The sequence below is a fragment of the Netta rufina genome, assembly GCF_964035555.1.
Source record: "Netta rufina genome assembly, chromosome: 1".
Taxonomy (NCBI): domain Eukaryota; kingdom Metazoa; phylum Chordata; class Aves; order Anseriformes; family Anatidae; genus Netta; species Netta rufina.
In genome coordinates, this window is record NC_140123.1 from 132534207 (window position 1) to 132553661 (window position 19455).

Sequence of the window (19455 nt, forward strand, 5' to 3'; positions counted from 1 at the left end):
CTGAGGCAAACAATGCTAACAGAGAGCACTTATCAAGTTTAAGGTAAGTATTTAATTAGCAAAACAGAGCCCTTTTGTTCCTACACAAAACTGCTTGCCTTAGTCGAGGTTTTCCTGGTCTCCAGCAGATGACCTGCTTGGGATTTGGCAGCATTTTCTGCGTCTCATCCTCTCCTTGAAGTTTGGTGGTCTTCCAATAACCACAGTGCCTTCTCCATGCATTGTGTTGGGCTTCAGTCTGGATTGTGTGGGGTTTTTTTGTTCGTTTGGTTGGTTGGTTGTTTTGGTTTTGTTTGTTTTTGAAAAGCACTGTGCAGGTCTGGCTTTGACCCTTGGCACTGCACTGGGACGAGGGGGTAAAAACACCATTGCTTGCTGGGCACAGGAGGACAAGGAAGGAATCTCTTGCCTGCCTGTCCCTCCAACACACTGCAGCCCAGGGCTCACCCACCATGCACCCTCTTGCTTTGCACTGCAGCAGGCAGGTGGCTCCGCTCAGCAGCTTTGTAGCAGTGCACTGCAGAGGGGCCGTCATGCCAATCTGGCCAGAACACTCCTGTCAAGGGCTTCGGGGAAACACAAGGCATTTCTGCCTGTGATATCTTTTAAATGCCTTCCTTCCTTAGTCCTGAATCTTGCAGCAAGTGTAAGAAGCTGAGATAGGGAACAAGATAAAGGATGTTGACTCCTAGGTCTTAGCTAGCACAATTGTATGTTAATAACCCCAAAGACAAGGGAGTAAAAGACTGTATGCATAGGTAATGGAACCAGCAAGAACTGGCTTGACTGCTGAAGCCTGTCAAAGGCAGGAAAAGTCAGAATATTAGCAGGGAGGAAGACTTCTGATCTTCAACAAAAGACCACCAGACTACACCGGATGACCACTCAAGGACACCAGTATGCATACAAACAGAGACAGAACCTACGTTACTGATTCTTCAGAGACCTGATGCAAGAGACTTACAGGAAATGAAAGGAATATGTATATATATACTACAAATATAAGCACACTGCCAGTAACTGTTGGGATGCAAATTAGGTGCAGCTATCCCCCTTGCGCTCGGCATGTTGCACAGCACTGAATAAACATACCTGCTTTATAACTATTCTGAGGTTATAGAGTCCGATTTCTGCAAATCAAAGCAAATAAAAAAATACCATACTCAGGAACACCAGCAAAGTTTTCAGTTTCTCATACCTCCCCTCCACCCCCACGTCCCACTCCCCACATCTTTAAGAAGAAGTTTTCTGAAGAAAAGTAAGGACTTCACATCCTTACTTTTTTTTTTTTTTTTTTCCCCCTCTGTTTATGCAGCATGGCTGTGGTTCTCCGGTATGTGGGCTTCAAGGGGTGTTGGGTTTCAGCCAGGGGATTGCAACATGCACGGGAAGCAGGAGGGGGATCCACCTCTTTCTGCCATGTCCTGGGAACAGGGATCAGCACAAAGTGACTTTGAAGTCACTTGTAAAACCCCATATGGGTCTGCAGACTGTGTTTTCTTTCCTTTCCCTATAATGCCAGGGGAGCATCTTACCAGCAAGCCTAAGGCCGCCTGGAAAATGTCATCCAGCGCATTATTTCCTCTGCCAGAGGGATATTTATAGAGACCATAAATCATGTTGTCATGATCAAGACACATCAGAGAGGACCCACGGGAGCAGAGCATCTCTCTGGCTCTGCAGAATCTGCGCCATGTGGGGATCCTGCTGACAGCGTGGTGCCACCTGCCCGGCCCATCCAGGGGCTGGGCGTCCCCACCTCATCCAGACCTCACCTTACTTCATTGCCCAAATTCGCTATGTTTCACATATATTTGCACCAGCTGGGCTAGCCAACCCTGTACCACCCAGAAGGCTGTGTATTTTGGACATTAACTTAATTTCTAAGAAGTTTCTCACAAAAACAAGATCATTTCCCCTTATCTGAGCAGTCTGAAGTTATTAAACATTTAACATAACAAATCTAACGAAACACCGCCTTCATCTTCTGGAAAGCACAATTCTTTGAGTTCAGGCCAGCTCTTGTTACAGGCTGCCTAAATTTATTCATGGAAAAACAAACATGTGCTTTAGATAGACAGATGTTTGCAGATCTAAATTGCCAAAATGGTATCAGGCCTGCTGTGAATCTTATCAATACCACTCACTGGGCAGTGCTGCCCAGAGCAGCTCCATAATGTGACGTTATGGCCATGGAAACAATCTGAAGAACACACCACTAATCCACAACAACCAGGCCAGGTCTCCCCAAACACCCATGGCTCTTGGCATCTGTGGTTACCTGAGGACCACCAGGTAGCTATTTAACCTGTATTTCCTTTCTGTTGAGGCTTTATCTCATTTCCATAAGCATAGGACATTGTGCTGCAAGATAGCCATAGGGTAGAAAACTTCAGTGCAAACCCATATGGGAGGCAAAGAGGAATAGAAAGGCCATACAACTTTTTTGGAAGATGGGCAGATACTGATGGCCATATAAGCTGGGTGCCACTAGCACCCACTGTTCCCCAAGACCCCATTTTTCAGAATGGGGCCACCTTTGCTTGAGGAGGCCACAGTGAGTGAGAGATGGAAGCAGTAAGGCCAATGGGTAACAACAAGATGTGTCCACTGCAGTCCTAGATGGGAAACCCAACAAAATGGGAGGAAAGCAGGTGGAAAGGGAGGGTCCCCTGGAAAAAGAGGTGCACTGGATGATCACAACAAGGAACAACCACCCAGAGCTTGCTGTGGTGGGGTGTGGCTGGCTAACCCCAGTGCCACCACAGGTAACTTCTGACACACCACCATCACTGCCCAGTGGCACTGAGGGCTCCCACCCAAGGCACAAGCCCTGCTGCAGCCCCCAGTTGTTCCACCCATCAGCCCAGCCACTCCTGTTGTCCCAGGCCTGGTTGTCCCAGGCCTGGTTGTCCCAGCTCAGCAGGGACATGGATATGTGGGATTCAGGCTGGCAGAGCCTAGGAGGACAGGAGCAAACAGCTGAAGATGTCAGTCTCTTCTCCATGGTCTTCTCCACAGCTACAGCTGTAAGCAAGAGCAGAGCCTGTCAAGCCTAGCCCCCAGCCCAGGTGAGTGCTAATGGCATGCAATGAAGCCTTGCATTTCAGTATGGAGAGAGTAAAGCAAACAGCCGGCAAGCATGGTACTGGGCAGGTTAATGATTAAACTTCAGCAAGAGTGGAAACTTCAGCACTACAGAGCAGAGGCAAAACAATACCATAACCTAGCCAACCTCCCACCTCATGAAAAGCTTGGCCACTTCTATGGGCAATGGGTGGGGAAGGTTACCTCAAGTCAGGTCACCTACACCGCAGAAATAAGCTATTGCGAATCACATCTGGTACCAATGTCAGATGCACCACAGAGGGGACCAGGATGGAAAATGGGAGTAAGAGATGAATAGAAAACACTTTTCCACACTGGAAAGTCCACCAGACCAAGATGAAATGCACACAGCTTCCACAATCACCTGAAAGTCTTATTTCTCAGACACACAAACCAAGAATACCTGGTTTTACCCAAAAACACTGACATAACATTTGAGTGCTTGATGAATAAAAGGTAGTCACTGGGACACGATGCTTCACACGTTGCACAGAAACAGAGGTGAACATCATTGGATGTAGGAGGGGCTATGACAGATTAAGGAAAGTCTTGAGTTAACACAGGTGAAAGCAGGCTGTCAGGGGCTTGTGTTTTAAGAAACTACAGATGAAGTTGCATCTACTCAGCAGACAATAAGTTCTCTCATCTTCATTCAAGGGAAGTCACGTGCTTTATCTGATTAATCCCCCTGAGTTTTGGTCGTCTCTGTGGCTATACTACACAGATGCTTTCTGTGCAAAGTTCCAATGGTTTATCAAGAGAAGGAAATAGGAAGCTGCAGCTGCATCAACAGGCTTTGCAGAAATATTTTAAAACCTCAACAAAAAAAAGCAAGCCATCTTATACAAGGCACTACAGTGTTAATGTATATGTTCCTGGCAGACTTGCAATCAACCATGTGCATGAACCTTCCCAAATACTCTCCAGAAAATTAAGCACACAGAAAACCCACCTGGGCCTGCCTGTCACCAATCCCTGTTTTTGGAGCTCCAGCACAACTTTCCTGTCTCACACAGCTCTGTCCATGCCACCACCTTTTGCCAGGAGCTGCTCAAAATCATGTCCCACCCGTGGTGAGGTGGGACCCACCTTGCTGCAGGTAGGTGGCTAAAGCTCCCTACACCTCACCTGGAGGAGACAAGTAGGTTTGACCAAAAAGTCATTGTGCTTAACTCTCTGGCTTCTTCCTGGGGAGAAAAGAGAGTGAGAGAAAGTGTGAGCGTCTCAGCCCAGATATGGTGGCCATGTCCCTGTAATTAGCCGGGGCCAGAGCTACTCATCCTCTGACCTGGAGGCTCAGGATACAAAGATGAAAAACCACACTCTATCAGGCCATGCTTCTGATGGATAAAAAGTGGGGGGGAGGGAGTGGGAGAGAGTCTCCATGTGAGCCTGCATTCACTCATTATCAGCACTTACACTGCAATTCTGATGTTTCCCCAAAATAATGTATGATGCAGTGAGCTGCAGGTTTGGAAGCTGTGGGATGCCCCGGCTGTGCACAGGCCCATGCTCAGTCTCACCATGGCTAAAAATGGGTGAACACCAGGCACCCCACATGATTTTATGCCTGCTACCTTGTGCAAACATTTGCTATTCAAAGCCACACAAGCTAATGGCTGTACAGGAAGACACTCAACTCTCTGAGATCTTCCTGAGGTTTTATGGTGAGGCCTCTCTGAAGATGCAGCTAATTGAGCACAACAAAGAGCTGAAAATGACACTCTTGTGGATAACTATTGGGTTCAGCCCAGAAAAGCACTTAAAAAACCCTAAATCCTCCCAGTAAAGCCTTTCTTCCCCCACAACGAGGCTGCAAAAGCCCTGCTGGAGACATAGCAGTGGGGACTCCTGCCAGGCAGAGCCATGGCACTGGGCACCAAACACAAAGCATGGCTGTTGGTGCAGAAGTTCACACCACCAGGACACAGGGAGGGAACTTCACTTCCAGGAGAAGACATTCCCACTTGTGTGCCAACAAAGGCACCAGCATCAAACCTCCTTTGCTGGCTAGAGGAGGCCCCAGCAGCACAGACATGAACTGCTCTTCATGCCAGCAGAAGAGGCACCAGCCTTCACAAATCAGTTTAAGGTTGGGAATCAGAGAGTCTCCGTGTGATATTGACACCAGTGCACTGCTGTGGTAGTCATCAGCACCTGTTCTTCTTCGAACTTCAGCAACCCCACAACAGAAGGAGCCTCCGAGAGACCAGGCAAGGCAGACAGCTGTTTGATCTGTCTCCAAGGCTTTATGCCAAAAGCCCACCGGTACCTTCGGGTCCTTGAAGTACCCTCTCCTGAGGTAGTCTATGCCAAGGATGCATGGATGACTGGCCTCCAGGCCAGTCACAATGGGGTGCTTTTGCCACTCATTCCCAGTTAGGCTCACTTCGGCCTCCGATACCGTTAAACAGGATGGGTTCTGCCCCTCAGTGGCCTGGTGGTGTCAGGGTACACTGTGCACCAGTGTCCACTAGAGCCTTGTACTCCCTGTGGGTCTGATGTGACAGGTCAACGAACACACACCGTCCAGTAAATCCGGTCATCCCTTTCCTCTGCCTGGCTGGAGGCAGGGCCCCTCTAGTCCTGCTCACAGTATTTGTTACTCAGTTCTTGTAAATGCAAATCAGAGGTCCCTTTATCAAGATCAGAAGAAGTAATAGTGGTGACTATTGTTTGATAGGCACAGGTCAAATCTCAGCACAATGCAGAGAGCTGTGAATCCCTGTCGTTGCTGGGGTTGGGGCACACCTTTTTTAAACATTCTACCAGCTTTTTATAATTCCACAATTGTTCAGGGGTAAATTCCCAAACCATCAGAGGTGACAACTGTGATATGTATCTGCCTACATGTATACTCTCACATATACCTTGCCATAACCATCCAGCCTTGGGGCAGATCTCTAGGTGGTATTCTTAAATAGTTATTTAACCTTAGACAAAAACAAAAACATATTCTGGAGACATAGCAATATAATCATGCTGCTTTGAAGGATATTCAAAATTTTCAACTAACCTGGAGTAGAGAGATGGAGTAAGGGAAGGTGAAAGAGCAGAGCAAAGTGTCCTCCTTTGTCTCCCTCCATAGATTGGCCCTCAAAGGAGAAAAGGTAAAGAGTGTAATTGTTAATAGTTTCCAAGAGATTGTTCTCAAAGGATGAAGATGACGGCAATGCTGAATACAAATGCCAGATTAGGCTCATGACTGGAAATTTTACCATATCATGAGCCAGTGTTACACTGTACAGCAAAGTGATAAAATTAAAAGCAACCTTAAACCAGGCCCCAGAGATGATAAAAAGCACAACTGGGAGCAGATAGCATATATAGCAAGTAAGGGGTTACAATATGTAACTTTGAGAGTCAATAAATCAACATCACAGCCAGCAGCTATTAAACAAATACAATAAACCAATGTGTTCTCTCTGACACTCTCTGGTCAGATCTATTCTTATCCCAAGCCTCTGTGCCCTACATTGGACACCAGAAAGGACTGTTGTGCTTTAACCCAGCGGGCAACTAAGCACCACACAGCTGCTCACTCACTCTCCTCCAGTAGGACTGGAGAGAGAATCAGAAAAATGAAATAGTAATAATAACAAAAAAGCAAAACCCATGGGTTGAAATAAAGACAGTGGAACAGGGCAAAAAAGGAAAAGAGCATAAAAATAAAAATACACAAAGTAATCCATGCACAACACAATTGCTCCCCACCCACTGAACAATGCCCAGCCACTCCCTAAGAAAGAGCAGCTGCCCCAGCCAACTCCCCCGTTTTATTGCTGAGCACGATGCCTGCTGGGATGTGATGGCCAATTGGGTCACCTGTGGTGGCTGTTCCCCTTGCAAGCTCCTGGTGCACCCCCAGCCTTCCCGCTGGCAGGGCAGCGTGAGGAGCTGAAAAGGCCTTGGCTCTGTGTGAGCCCTGCTCTGCAGCAGCTGAAACATCCCCGTTACCATTTTCCTCCTAAATCCAAACCATGGCACCATACCAGCTTTCAGTTTGATACCAGTTTTTCCCTGTTGCTATCAGGTATTAAAAACTCACTCCTCCTCAGTGGATGTTTGGTCTGAATTAAGACTTCATCTAGAAAATTCACCTACAGCTTTGCATTTCCTGTGTTTTCTGATGTTAGTATGCACTGGAGAGAGAAAAGGGTGGTGTTTATTTTTACACAGCAGCCACCTTCAGGTATTGAAAACAAGTACCTGCAAATGTGGAGTGGAAAATATATGCAATCCAGACAGTTATCAATAAAATACAGCCCAATTCACTTCCGCACTGTCAAACCTACAATGAATTGTGCATCTCAAACACACCCTATTAATGATTCTGGATCTCCCAGCATTACTCACATTTGTAATTGTATCAGTCATGAGTTATTACAGCACCAAGTAATTTTGAGATAAACAGGAAACAGGATACATGATGAGCACATTTTGTACTACCAGAAAGCAATGTAGAAATTCATACCCATATAACAAGAAAATGGAAAAGGAGAGCAGGTGCCTTTTCAATGGCTGGCCACTCTACATTAAAAATTCAGCTCTAAATCAGTTTCTCAAAGGAATTACTACGCAGAATTGAAAGTGTAATCTTGAGCCCAAGAACTCTGAGCTTCATGGGCTGCCTATTGACAGAACCCATTGCTCAGTCAGAGCATCTGGATAACAAATCAAATCTTTCTTTAAAAAAACACAAGCAACTTCAATTTCCTTCCCCTTTCTTAATATTCAGTAATAGTTCCTATGTCTTTTCATGCTGTGGTCACGTTTTATCATGCAGCTGGTCTTTACAGATAGTGAAAAAGGAGCTTCTAGCAACATTACTGTGTCTGCATCTTCCCTTTCTATGTGCAAATCTTTGAGTGGAGGTAAAGTAACAGAACAACTACATGTTTATCAATATAATTTCATTCTGGTATATATAGCATTTCTGATCAAGCTGTTCCATGAGCAGGCCTCAAAGCACTGTATACCATGTTATTCTCCCTAAGGAGATCATTTCAGCTATAGAAACCAAGAGAATACCCCATCAACATAAATACAGATATAAATGCTGTTGTATTGACTGACCCCTAAGTTGATGAACCAGTTAAGAACATGACTTACAAACTTCAGACAGCAGAATCCTTTATTCTCATACTATAGGATCCTGCAGTGTAGGATCTCCACATTCCCATCACCAAATCTCCCTCCTGCTTATGCACTCCACACTGTCTGCACATTATGGACACTCCTGTTGTATGCCTTCTTAAACCAGCCTGTCAACAACAATTATTTTCTCCACCCTTCATCAAGGAATACCATACCAATCTCCCAGCTAAGAGAAAACATCCTTGCTGTAAACATACGGAGTTTCAGTACAAATGCTGGGGAGTAGATACCTGTACTGCTAAAAATAAGAGTAGCCCACTTGCAGATACTTTAGATGTCCTTGTGTACGTGATTAATGATACAGCACTACAAAGACCTGCACCTTTTGGTGTTGCAGATTGCAAATAGGCAAGGTAAGACTTCTCAAACAGCCACAGATACAAGTCGGTAACTGATTTGAACTTGTTAGCTAAGGTACAGAAACAGCTACTTTCAAGATCTCGTAAGAGCTCTTAGAGACAACCAAAGAGAACTGGAAGGTAAGACTAGCCACACAAAATTCAAAGCTACAAATCTAAAGAAGTGCTGTGGAGCTTGAGTATGGAGCAGCAAGCAAAATTGAAGGTGGAGAGAATTTCCAAGTACTGTTCCTTTCCTTCTTTTCTCTCTAAAAACCATGGGGCTACTGAAGAGTCTTAAAAGTTTCACAGAGTGGATGCAGAACTATTCTTGCATGGTTTGAAAACAGGACACAAACAACACAAGGCTTCCTCAGGGCTATACTTCTCTTTTTTCACATCTTGGTACAACAACAGTGCTTACTATGTAAAGGGAATATCTCTCAGAAATCAAAGTCTAAAATGAACCATGAGATCATATGGCTTCGTGTGGGAATTGCTTACATTGCTAGGTTCCTTTTGAAGGTTTTTAAAAAAGAGACTTTATGAGTGAATTAAAAATGGAAGCATCAAAGTTGGAAGTAATGTACTCTGACCATTGTAGCTGACCTTGTAAGAAGGTAAAGGCAGTGATGCTGTTTGTCTTTGAAGCCGTGATCAGGTCTGTAGGACACTGGTTTGGCCATAACTGATCAAAGAGAATCCAGTCTCACATGCATGAGTTACATATGCAAAACAAGCTATTTTGTGTAGAAGTCCTCAAAAATGGAATCAGGCACATAACCTTTTTTTATATGGTCTACAGCTTCAGCCTTGATTCACAATGACAGGTAGACTGACTCAAGAGCAGGACAGGAGCAATGTGAAAGTGTATGCATCTAAAGTAATATTTACAAACTCCTATGCTATGGAGTCATTCAGGCAACTCTTATACTACAAAATCTTTCTAAAACAAAAAGCTGAAATCAGCATGCAAGTGGCTCTGGTATTGCCACTCCCAAAGGAGCAAATTGATGCTAAGCAGACCAGAATGACAAAATTGAGTACTTCTCATTTTGCAAAGAGAAGCAAGAAAAACAGATGGTAACAAGATTCCCCTTCACTGTTTACTCATGGAAGCATCTCTGTACATGTCTGCATCAAACAGTACAGGTCTTTCTTTGCACTGAGTTATTGCTGGCTCTGGTGTTCTAACTACCTTTAAACATTGTTCTAAGCCGTGCAGTTTAATATACAGAAATAAACTCTCTGAAATGTCAAGTATTAAATAATCCTCTTTCCCCTCCCCTTATATGCAGAGAGATATATTCTTTCAGAAGAAGAGGGAAGTTTAATGATTCAGACTCGCTGCTGCCATCATTCAGTTCCAGCTTTGAAAAGCAAGAAGTGCAATGGTGTTAAGAGAGGATTAAGGGAAGAGCAACTGAAACAAAATGCAGCTGAGTACCAATGCCAACTTCCACTTGCGGGAAAACCAGACCCGATATATAGTTTCATCATTAGTTCTAAAATCTGTGACACTTCTAGCGGCATCATCCCCTACCTCCAATCACAGGCTGACAAGAGGTTGGAGTCTGGGGCTGCAGTCCCGCAGAAAGGAGTCTGGGGGTTCTGGTCAATAGTAACTTGTGCCCTGGCAGCCAGGAGGGCCAGCTGCGTCCTAGGGTGCAACAGGCATGGCATTGCTAGTCAGTCAAGGGAAGTGACTGTCCTGCTCTGTTCTCTGCTGGAGAGGCCTTACCTTGAGTACTATGTGCAGTCTGGGACACCACAATGTAAGAAGGACACAAACTGTTAGAGTGTCTGAAGGAGGGCTACAAAGATAGAGAAGGGTCTAGAGGGGAAGACATGTGAGAAGCATCTGAGGACGCTTTGTTTGTTCAACCCAGAGAAAACTGAGGGGGAAGCCTCATGGTGGCCTGCAGCTCCCTCACGACAGGGGAGGGTCAGGCTGGGTGTTAGGAAAAGGTTCTGCACCCAGAGGCACTGGGACAGGCTCTCCAGGGCAGCAGTCACAGCACCGAGCCTGCCGGAGTTCAAGAAGCATTTGGACAACACTCTCAGACACAGGGTCTGGTTTTGGGTGGTCCTGTGTGGAGCCAGGAGATTGACTCCATGACCCTTGCTGGTCTCTTCCAACTCAGGATATATTATGATTCTATGAAAAGACACAAGAGAAAGTTACCAGAAGCGAGAGTTAGTTATAAGAAGCGCAAAAAAAGAAATACAGCTATACTATGTGAACTGTATTTCCACATAGTATTTCAATACAGTAGCTTGCTTTTCTATCCCACTCTTAGTGCTTTGATTTCTAAACCATGATAGCAATTTAATAAGAAAGCTAGTTTCACTAATTGAAATTAAAGGCTAATTTTACCAGATCATTGTACAGACAGAATACAGATGGCAGTATTTAGAAAGCTGGAGACTGGCATCTGCACATATAAATTTAATTAAAAAATCGGTTTATATCAATTGTTTTTATTAGATATCATCAGTTTACAAATTTGAATTAAGAAATAAAGTTACAGAACAGAATTAGCTTGACCTCATTCTTGGTTGTGAGGATTTTTCTTTAAGGTCTAATTATTTTATACAAGATGTCATCAACAAAAATTCTAGACTGTCTAAAACACAGCCCCACTAGATTTTCTCATTCGATACTTCATAATTTATCAAAAAACTAAGATTGTTCTAAACATTTTAACAAGTATTTTACTAACTACTTTATATTAGGCCCTTTATATATTTTCTTTATTTTTTTTTTCCAATTCGTACACAATACAGATTATTTTTTAAAGCACTTAAGGATTCTATATTGCAATTTTTTAAAAACTTTCACAACTAGGAATAAATAGATTGTTCCCATGACAAGATGAAATCTATTATTCAATATATCAGATATCTTTTCTCCTTTATACTTCACATTAAACATAACATTTTTTAGTAGGAATATTGTTTTAAAACACTAAGTCCCCATCATTTTAATGCACATCAATTTACGACTGCAAGAGCTTTTTCCTCCTGAAAAGCATAGGTTTAATTTAATTCTATGTTTTGCTACAGTCCACTAAACACCATCTCAGCATATGCTTAATCTAAATTTTCTCCGCATTTCATAAGACAGAAGACAAGTTATGTCTGGCAACTAAGGATGCAACTGCACAGAGGTTTCTATTACAAAGTCTCATTTTCAAAGCACACGTTCATCCTTCTTTCTCTTCCCTGCCTCACAGCCAAGAACAGTAATAAAAGACAGATCCCAACATCATTAAGGTCACTAAGAGAAATACAAGACTGTAACAGGGAGAAAAAAAAAAAGCATATTCAATGTAACAAGTTTCTACAAGATTTCTGCTCTGTAAAGATGAAATAACAGTAAAAAGAGGCCGAGACAGAAAGCTCCACAACAAATATGCTGGAACAATTGAAAATATCAACAATCTTAAGGCAACCTTCATTCAAATCAGCAGTGTGATTACTTGTGTATCCAAAATGAAATTCTTCTTTAGTGTACTTAATTGATATACAAGATGTTATGAGCCATATCGATCCTAGAAAAGCAAAAACAAACAAAAAACAGGCATGAATATTGTTTCCATTGAAAGAAATCAGTTTATATTTGTACAATAAATAGTAGCTTAATTATTGAAGTCTTTACAAAAACTGACCATTGCTTCAAAAAACTGGAGCTTAAAGCTCAACTTTTAATAGGGATAATCAGCCTCGCTTTCAAATATACAAGAGCTCCCACTTCCCTCATATGGGAAATGTAAACTGGAGGCAAGCTTTACACTATTTAGAACAGGATGTATTAATTGTGTGCACAAATATGGATCTAAGGTATTACTGTCAAATCAGTTCAAGAACCAATACAAGAGCTAGGAACTATAACAAGAAGATGAGAGCAAGTAACTTCCCATGCTAGATTTTCTGTTTGGATTCTAAGAAAAAAAACTTGGTAAGGAAAAAACAAAAAGATATTCTAAGAAAGGTGCGCTATCAGCTCCAGATTTACTTTTAAAAAGATAAAGATCTACTGTCTATCATAACAGGTCTATAAAACTCAAAACCAAATTAATTCTTTTCCTGCCAGTGAATCATTAGGAAGATCTATGACACTAAATCCCTATAAAAATAATTTAACTGATGTATAATAAATCATATTATTTTTCACTAACCTGTATAGATGTCATGACTCCATTAGCAAGTACAGAAAGTTTTCCAGCCACTGATTTCACTCCTTGTTTAAATTGCGCTATATCAGGAGCTGAAGGCAAGACATTCGTAATATTGTAGCTTCCTAAAGGAAGAATACACATGAAGACAAAAAGAAAACTTTCTGTAAAAAGCAGTCTCTTTTTTTTACCCCCATGAAGATAATCACTATAAAAACAGTAGGCCTAAATCTCACATTTCTTAAATCCATTTTGCTTTTTTTTTTTTTCCTCATATTTCTACCCACCCTGTCATTTTCTACACTTCTTATTCCCAGCTGAGCAAATTATGTTCGGATAATAGATGATTTACTCTGCATTTTCAACCTGCTGCAATGACATTTGTCTTGTATCTTCAATAGCTGTTCTTATGTTGCAATTTAAACATGAACGCATTTTACTGGTAGCTAAAGTAATGAACCCTATTTGTGTGCATATGGTCATTTGCTTGCTGTACATACACACATATTTTGCATTACTACATCAAAGGCTCGGAAAATTCCATAGAATTATAGTCAAGGTCATTTACATAGCACGATTAAGACTCCAAAACAAATCTGGCAATCCACCCTTCCTTAAAACAATGTAGGTTTTTGGCCAGTGAGGTACTACTTCTACTGCTATTATAAGAAGTACAGGCCCAAAAATGACAGATGGCAAAGGTGTTTCAAAACTAACTGCATTGTAAGTATTAACATACTAACAATTACAATCAACCACTCAATAGTGAAAAGAATTACTGGCATGCCTGAATACTGCCAACTATTTGGAAATACGCTAAATGCCTGATGCTGTAAAGAACACAAATGGCAGTGAAAGAGTACTGCAGAACTATCATCTTGGAAATAAATGAAGTTCCTGATAGGAAGCATACCAAAGCAGAACATGTTCAAAACAGAGACTGCAATCTGTAGCCCTAATTTAGGCATGCAGTCAACTGGTAGTCATGATCAGCCAGAACACTTCTTGTAAGTGACACAGTTATCAAACTGCACACAAGCTCATCCAACCACAGACACTGCGCTCTTCTGAATTGTAACTCCTTTTGACAGCATTACTATACACTGACTGCCTTTTTTCATTTTTTTCCTTTTCTTTTTCCCTCCAAGGGAGACCTGCAGCTCCACTTCTCATTGCAATTTAAGTTAACATCAGGCTGAAACAGACATTACTGTGGCTAGAGTGATTTGAGTAAACTAAATGGATGGTTCATAGTGAAAGACACACTGTTGTCAGTGAGCTTCCCACCCCATTCTCTAAAGCAGCTAGTAGGATGGGCACACTTGTCCATAGATTCTTTTCAAAATTATTATTCAAAGCCTCATTATTAAGGAGGTATCCCTATTTCTGAATTGTAATTTTGACTTTCTTATGATCCATTCCATTTAATAAATGCTTCAGCATTTTTGCAATTAAAGTACAAATAATAGAAATAATAATTAAAAAAAAAAAAACAGATATAAGTAAGCTGGGTAAAGCTCTACTCTTTTCTCAAACAAATGAATTTTCTCCTGTTTCTGGTTTTGTACAGTTATCTGAAAAACTTCTTGTAAATTATATAGGAAAACAACTTTTCTTGTGATTTCCTTCAAAATCAGCATCTAGAAGTTAGCTATCTGACATGCCATCTTTCATAAGCAATACATTAAAAAAAAAAAAAAAAAAAAGGCTTTTTCTTGCAGTTTTCTCATTTTGGTAAATAGATCCTATAGCATTCCAAATAAGGGCAGACACCCTGAAACTGTTCCAATGTAAAATCTCATGAAAACAACTTCAGTTTCAAAGGACATTTTACACTGACAAGGACTCCAGAATTACAGCAGCGTATTTGTTGCCAACCACTGGTCTCCTGATTACGTTCATTTTATGGAACTGATGATGGCCTTGGCATTAATTCGACACCAGACAAGCTATCAGTGCAGTAAAATTTCTCAAAGAATGGTCATCATAAAAAAATACAGGGGTTGTAACAGGAAAAACACGCAGGAAAGGCAAATTCTATAGCCTGAATAGAATGTGAACTTAAAACACAAGAACTAGTAATTCCTGGTGTATTATTTACTGGCTATCATTTCAGACAAGTAACAGCCCAGGAAATTTACTCAGAGTTTGGTCTTTGTAATATTACTTCAAATTTACTGTTGGACTATGTAACATGGTTGCCAGTCACAGTAACTTACCTTCAAACATAGGAAAATATTTTTAATTCCTTTATATATCTTCGTATTCCCCAAGCCCTAAGAGACTTTCCAGTTGGTCAGTAGTGAAAAAATGTGTGCACATATTAAGCTTTATATAAGTACCCTTATTCAGAATATGGTCAGAATTTTATCATGTGCACATAGAAAGGCTCATTCCTATATATACATACGTATGTACAGCATATATACACATATATGCTACAGAAGCCTCAAATTCCACATTCTGAGTAAGGATATTTACAGCCTGTTTTGAAATGACACAGTATAGTTGAAATTCTACTTGAGCTTAACCTGATAAAAAAATATATATCTAAAACACTAACACAATTTGCCCCATATTTAAGTTGTATTTACCTTTTCCCAGTCTATTATTAACTACTGTGTAAAAACCCCACACAGACTACACAAATTGTAACAAAAATATAATTCCATATAAAATAATGTATATGTAAAAAATAAAAAGGAAGTACTACTATCTAATATTTAGACATATAGTACTGAAAATATTATAGTTTACAAATTCAGAATGAAACGTTTCTTTTTTCCCCTACACCTTTTCTTAAAGCACAGGTATGACACCATGCTGCAAATATGCTTTCAACTAGATTAAGAAAATTGCTGCAAGTTCTGCTTTGTTTCCTCTTCTCCTTGCCTTTTTTTTTTTTTTTTGAACGGTGTTTTGTTTTTTTAAATAAATTGACTAAAATCCAGCTTAAATAACTAGTAACAGGAGTTATTTCTCTACTAGCCAATATTTTTATCTAACATTTCAATAAAGATCCTCTTAGATTCAATAAAATTATTGCAGCTATTTTCACACAAATGTACATACACTTATGTTCCTTATGGTAACTTATTAAGACTACCTGATAGTGAATTTAGGTATTATCTTACATAAATGTAATGTTACAGAAACAGATAACTTTTGATACTGTGACTAGAGGCAGAGTACTGGAGTGTATCCCACAGCACGCTAGAGTCTCTCTGTTAAATACGTACCAGCTGGTTGTTTTTTCTGATCTTCAAACAAGTCAGCTGAACTTATAGAGGAACTTCCAGAAAGTCTTTCTAGGCGTGCCCTAGCTTCATACTAGAAAAGAATTGAGAAGAAAAAAGTATTGTAATGATATGTTTCAATCTTTTGAGTTTATGTCAGATAATTAACAATGAGATTACAGATTCAGTTTTAAAATACACAAATCCATCTGAAGTTGACCATTCTGAAAGCTGTTACGATTAGTTTTCACATAACTTATGCAGCATGAGCTTGTCCTCTCAACTCATTTTTGAATGCATCAAATGATGTGGCATTTACCATTGCAACACCAAGAGGCCCATTCACTATTAGCTCCCCTAAAACCAGCTGTTGATGACTATGCAGAGAATAATGCACAATTCAACCATTAAAAACAACAACAAAAAATGTGAAATAGTGGCTAGGTAGGGTTAGGGAAAACCACACCATTTTAGCATCATGTTAACTTTTCTAATCACATGATACCTTTACATAAACTTTTTGCAAGTTCTTAGTAATTATATTTTTTTTACATCACTGTTTATATTGTGAGTTTTTTTCATTGAAAATAGATTTTTTTAAGCGATCCCTTGCCTTCAAAATTCTAAATAATATTTATGCTTTTTTTTTTATTTCCAGGCTGATCCAATTACATGCCATTTGCTGAACGATTTGCTTAATTTGTCTTACAGTAGTAATAATGTTTCCACTTAAATACATAGGGGACAGCTACTTCTATCAATAGTTTGTTTGCATCAGTTTAGTTATTTAGAATGGAAGAAGTAACCCTTTGTCCAAAATCAGACTGTTTCTTTCAAAAAAAAAAAAAAAAAAAAAAAAAAAAAAAAAAAGATTACTCAATCATAACCTACCACCTCTATCAGAGAAGAATGATGTTGGAGGTAAGGTTCTACCAGCAGCCCTAACTCCTTGAAAGGACATACTGAACTATCAGTTATTGCAGACTGGTACATTTCCATCAAACAAATATGCAGATAAAATTCTTAAAATCTGTAAAAATAGTAAGTTTGTAGCATTTATTGGCTACTACTTTACACAATACTCTAAAGCCAAAGAATATTTTCCCATTCACAAATATTTATAATTGCTTTCTACTTACATCAGCATGATCTTGTCTTCCGAAATACATGTCTGATGAAATTGCTTTTACATTGCCAAATTTTTTTTGTGCCTCATCTGTGCTTAAAGATGGCTCATATTCAGGCTTACGACAAGATGCAGGCCTAAGAAAAAAATAACCCACATTACCAGTGTAACATTTATATCACAACAATGCAAAAAAATCAAGAATTTTTTCTACTATCATCTTCGTTTTGTGAAGCCTTTGGGATTTTTTTTTTGAAGTTGAAATTAGATCAGTATGAAGATAAGACAAAGAAATTCAGATAATTTATCCTATATGGAGGAAATAAAATTTCAGTGACAGTTTTACAAGACAATGAACATACAGTACTTAAAATTTGTTAATCCTGTATCTTTATTTTTAGAGTTCATTTAAAAAGCAAGCCAAAATTATATCAACTAGAGTAGAATATTCCTACAAAGCTTCAAAAAAAAAACACCCCAAAGCAGAATTCGTATTGAAACCTAACAGTACAAATGTTCAGCATCCTCTGAAGTATCATTTCCTTCTATCTAAACAAACATGCATGTTCAATAATTTATTTATTTTTTAACAAACATGCTCAAATAAGGAAGTAATAGCACTATGGACATCAACACCAATTTTGTGCTGCATGTATTACTGGTCAAATCTTTAGAAAACAGTAGAGGATGTTTGTAGTAAAAATTTGTACTGAAGCGTACAGGTAAATGAAGAATACCCTTTTAAATAAGAACAGAGGCAAATAAGACAGGGAAGTATGCAAAACCCCATATTCTTACATTCTTCCAGCTCATTACAAAGATAAAAACACCGTTGTCACTAGAAGAAACACATTCGTCTTTTATCATCACAAGTAGACCTGCTGTTTGCATGCATACCCAATATCCTAATCCTGAGAGCTGAGTACCCTACAGTTTCATTCATTTGGTAACTGGATTCTACTTAGTTCATCAGACAACAAACAAAGCAAGTAAAGAAAGCAAATTCTCAAAGCAGTACAAATATGGAGAGAACCTCAAATATCTTTTATCTGCTATTTCTTTTGCTGAAAAAAATTTTGGAAATTGCCTCCAGCAGATACACTGCACAGCAATAAGCAAAACAGTGTTTATATGTAAGAAAATGAACAGGAAAGTCAGCTTACAAAAAAAAAATCAGCTAGGAAGTAAGTTTCTTGCCTGCTGATCAAAGCTATGACCAAATTCTCACTCTAGTCTGAAAAAAAAATCCCACTACTCTGACCAGGATTCAAATTCTATTAACGTCCTTGGACTTTCTATACAGAAATCATCTATCTTGGCATACCTGTCTGAAAATCCTGTACTTTTTGAAGTTAGCATTACATCAACTTCTCCACTATTATTTTCTTTCTTCCAAAAAGAATCTGAATTGTCATCCCATTTAGAGAAAGTGCTGCTTTTCAAATCTGAAGAATCACAGTACCTAAAATAAAAGAAGAAAAAAAAATATTGAAATAGCAGGAACTCTTATCTATATTTAACCAACTGGAAAGTTCAACCTTTCTTCAGGCTGGATATGGTCATGAATATGCAGCGGACTGCCCAAAAGGTCTTATCCCATCAAAGAAAGCACGGCAAAGTTCTCATTACTTTGAAATATTACATCTTCTTTAGTGTCAGGCAAAGCACTGGGAAAAACATTGTCAGGACAGCTGCTTGATTTAAGAGCAACCCTGAGAAAACTTCATGATAGACCCTGTGAACAAGGTTTTCACATTGTGACAACAAGGTATCAGCTATGAAAAAAGACAACACAATTTTCATTTGCCATCTCCTGTCACTGTACATGTAAAGACAGAGATCTGGAATGAACTTCTGCAAAAAGAATCTCTCCTCTTCTTTCCCAACAGACAAAGGGGAGTATATTTAGTGCTTTGAGCAAAGGAGACTCACTGCAATGCAATCTTCATTTCACAATCTTACCACCCCACAGAGTGGATGTTACCTGCAGTAGGTTCTTGAAGGGATTTTTTTCCGCTAAGAGAGGCTTTTTACGCTCTCCACCTTTTGGATACAGGTGGAAAATCTGAAGGAAGAGTCACAGATATAAGCTGATACTAAGTCATTACACCAATTAAATCTTCTCCTGCTCCTGTGAGCTTAGGTTGTTTTCACTGCAACACGACGTGTAAAATAAACAAAAGGAAGGGAGAAACTCCCAGACTAAAGTGGTACAGCATCAAAAAGTAGTTCTGTCTTCTAAAGTGCTTATCTCAGCTGACAATCTCTCTTATAACAGCTTAGAAATATGGCAAGGTGCTATATGCTTTCTT

General features: G+C 40.0%; 1 protein-coding gene across 1 annotated transcript in view; it reads right to left on the bottom strand.

The window, feature by feature from the left end:
• Positions 1-11064: 11064 nt before the first annotated feature.
• Positions 11065-19455, bottom strand: part of ARFGAP3 (ARF GTPase activating protein 3) — a 33062-nt gene continuing 24671 nt past the window's right edge. The window contains exons 12-16 of the mRNA XM_084284603.1: positions 18468-18605; positions 17157-17280; positions 16021-16111; positions 12785-12906; positions 11065-12157 (exon numbers count right to left, since the gene is read on the bottom strand). Of these exons, the coding sequence (XP_084140729.1) occupies positions 12140-12157; positions 12785-12906; positions 16021-16111; positions 17157-17280; positions 18468-18605 (493 nt within the window). The 3' untranslated portion in view covers positions 11065-12139. The remainder of the gene's footprint in view (positions 12158-12784; positions 12907-16020; positions 16112-17156; positions 17281-18467; positions 18606-19455) is intronic.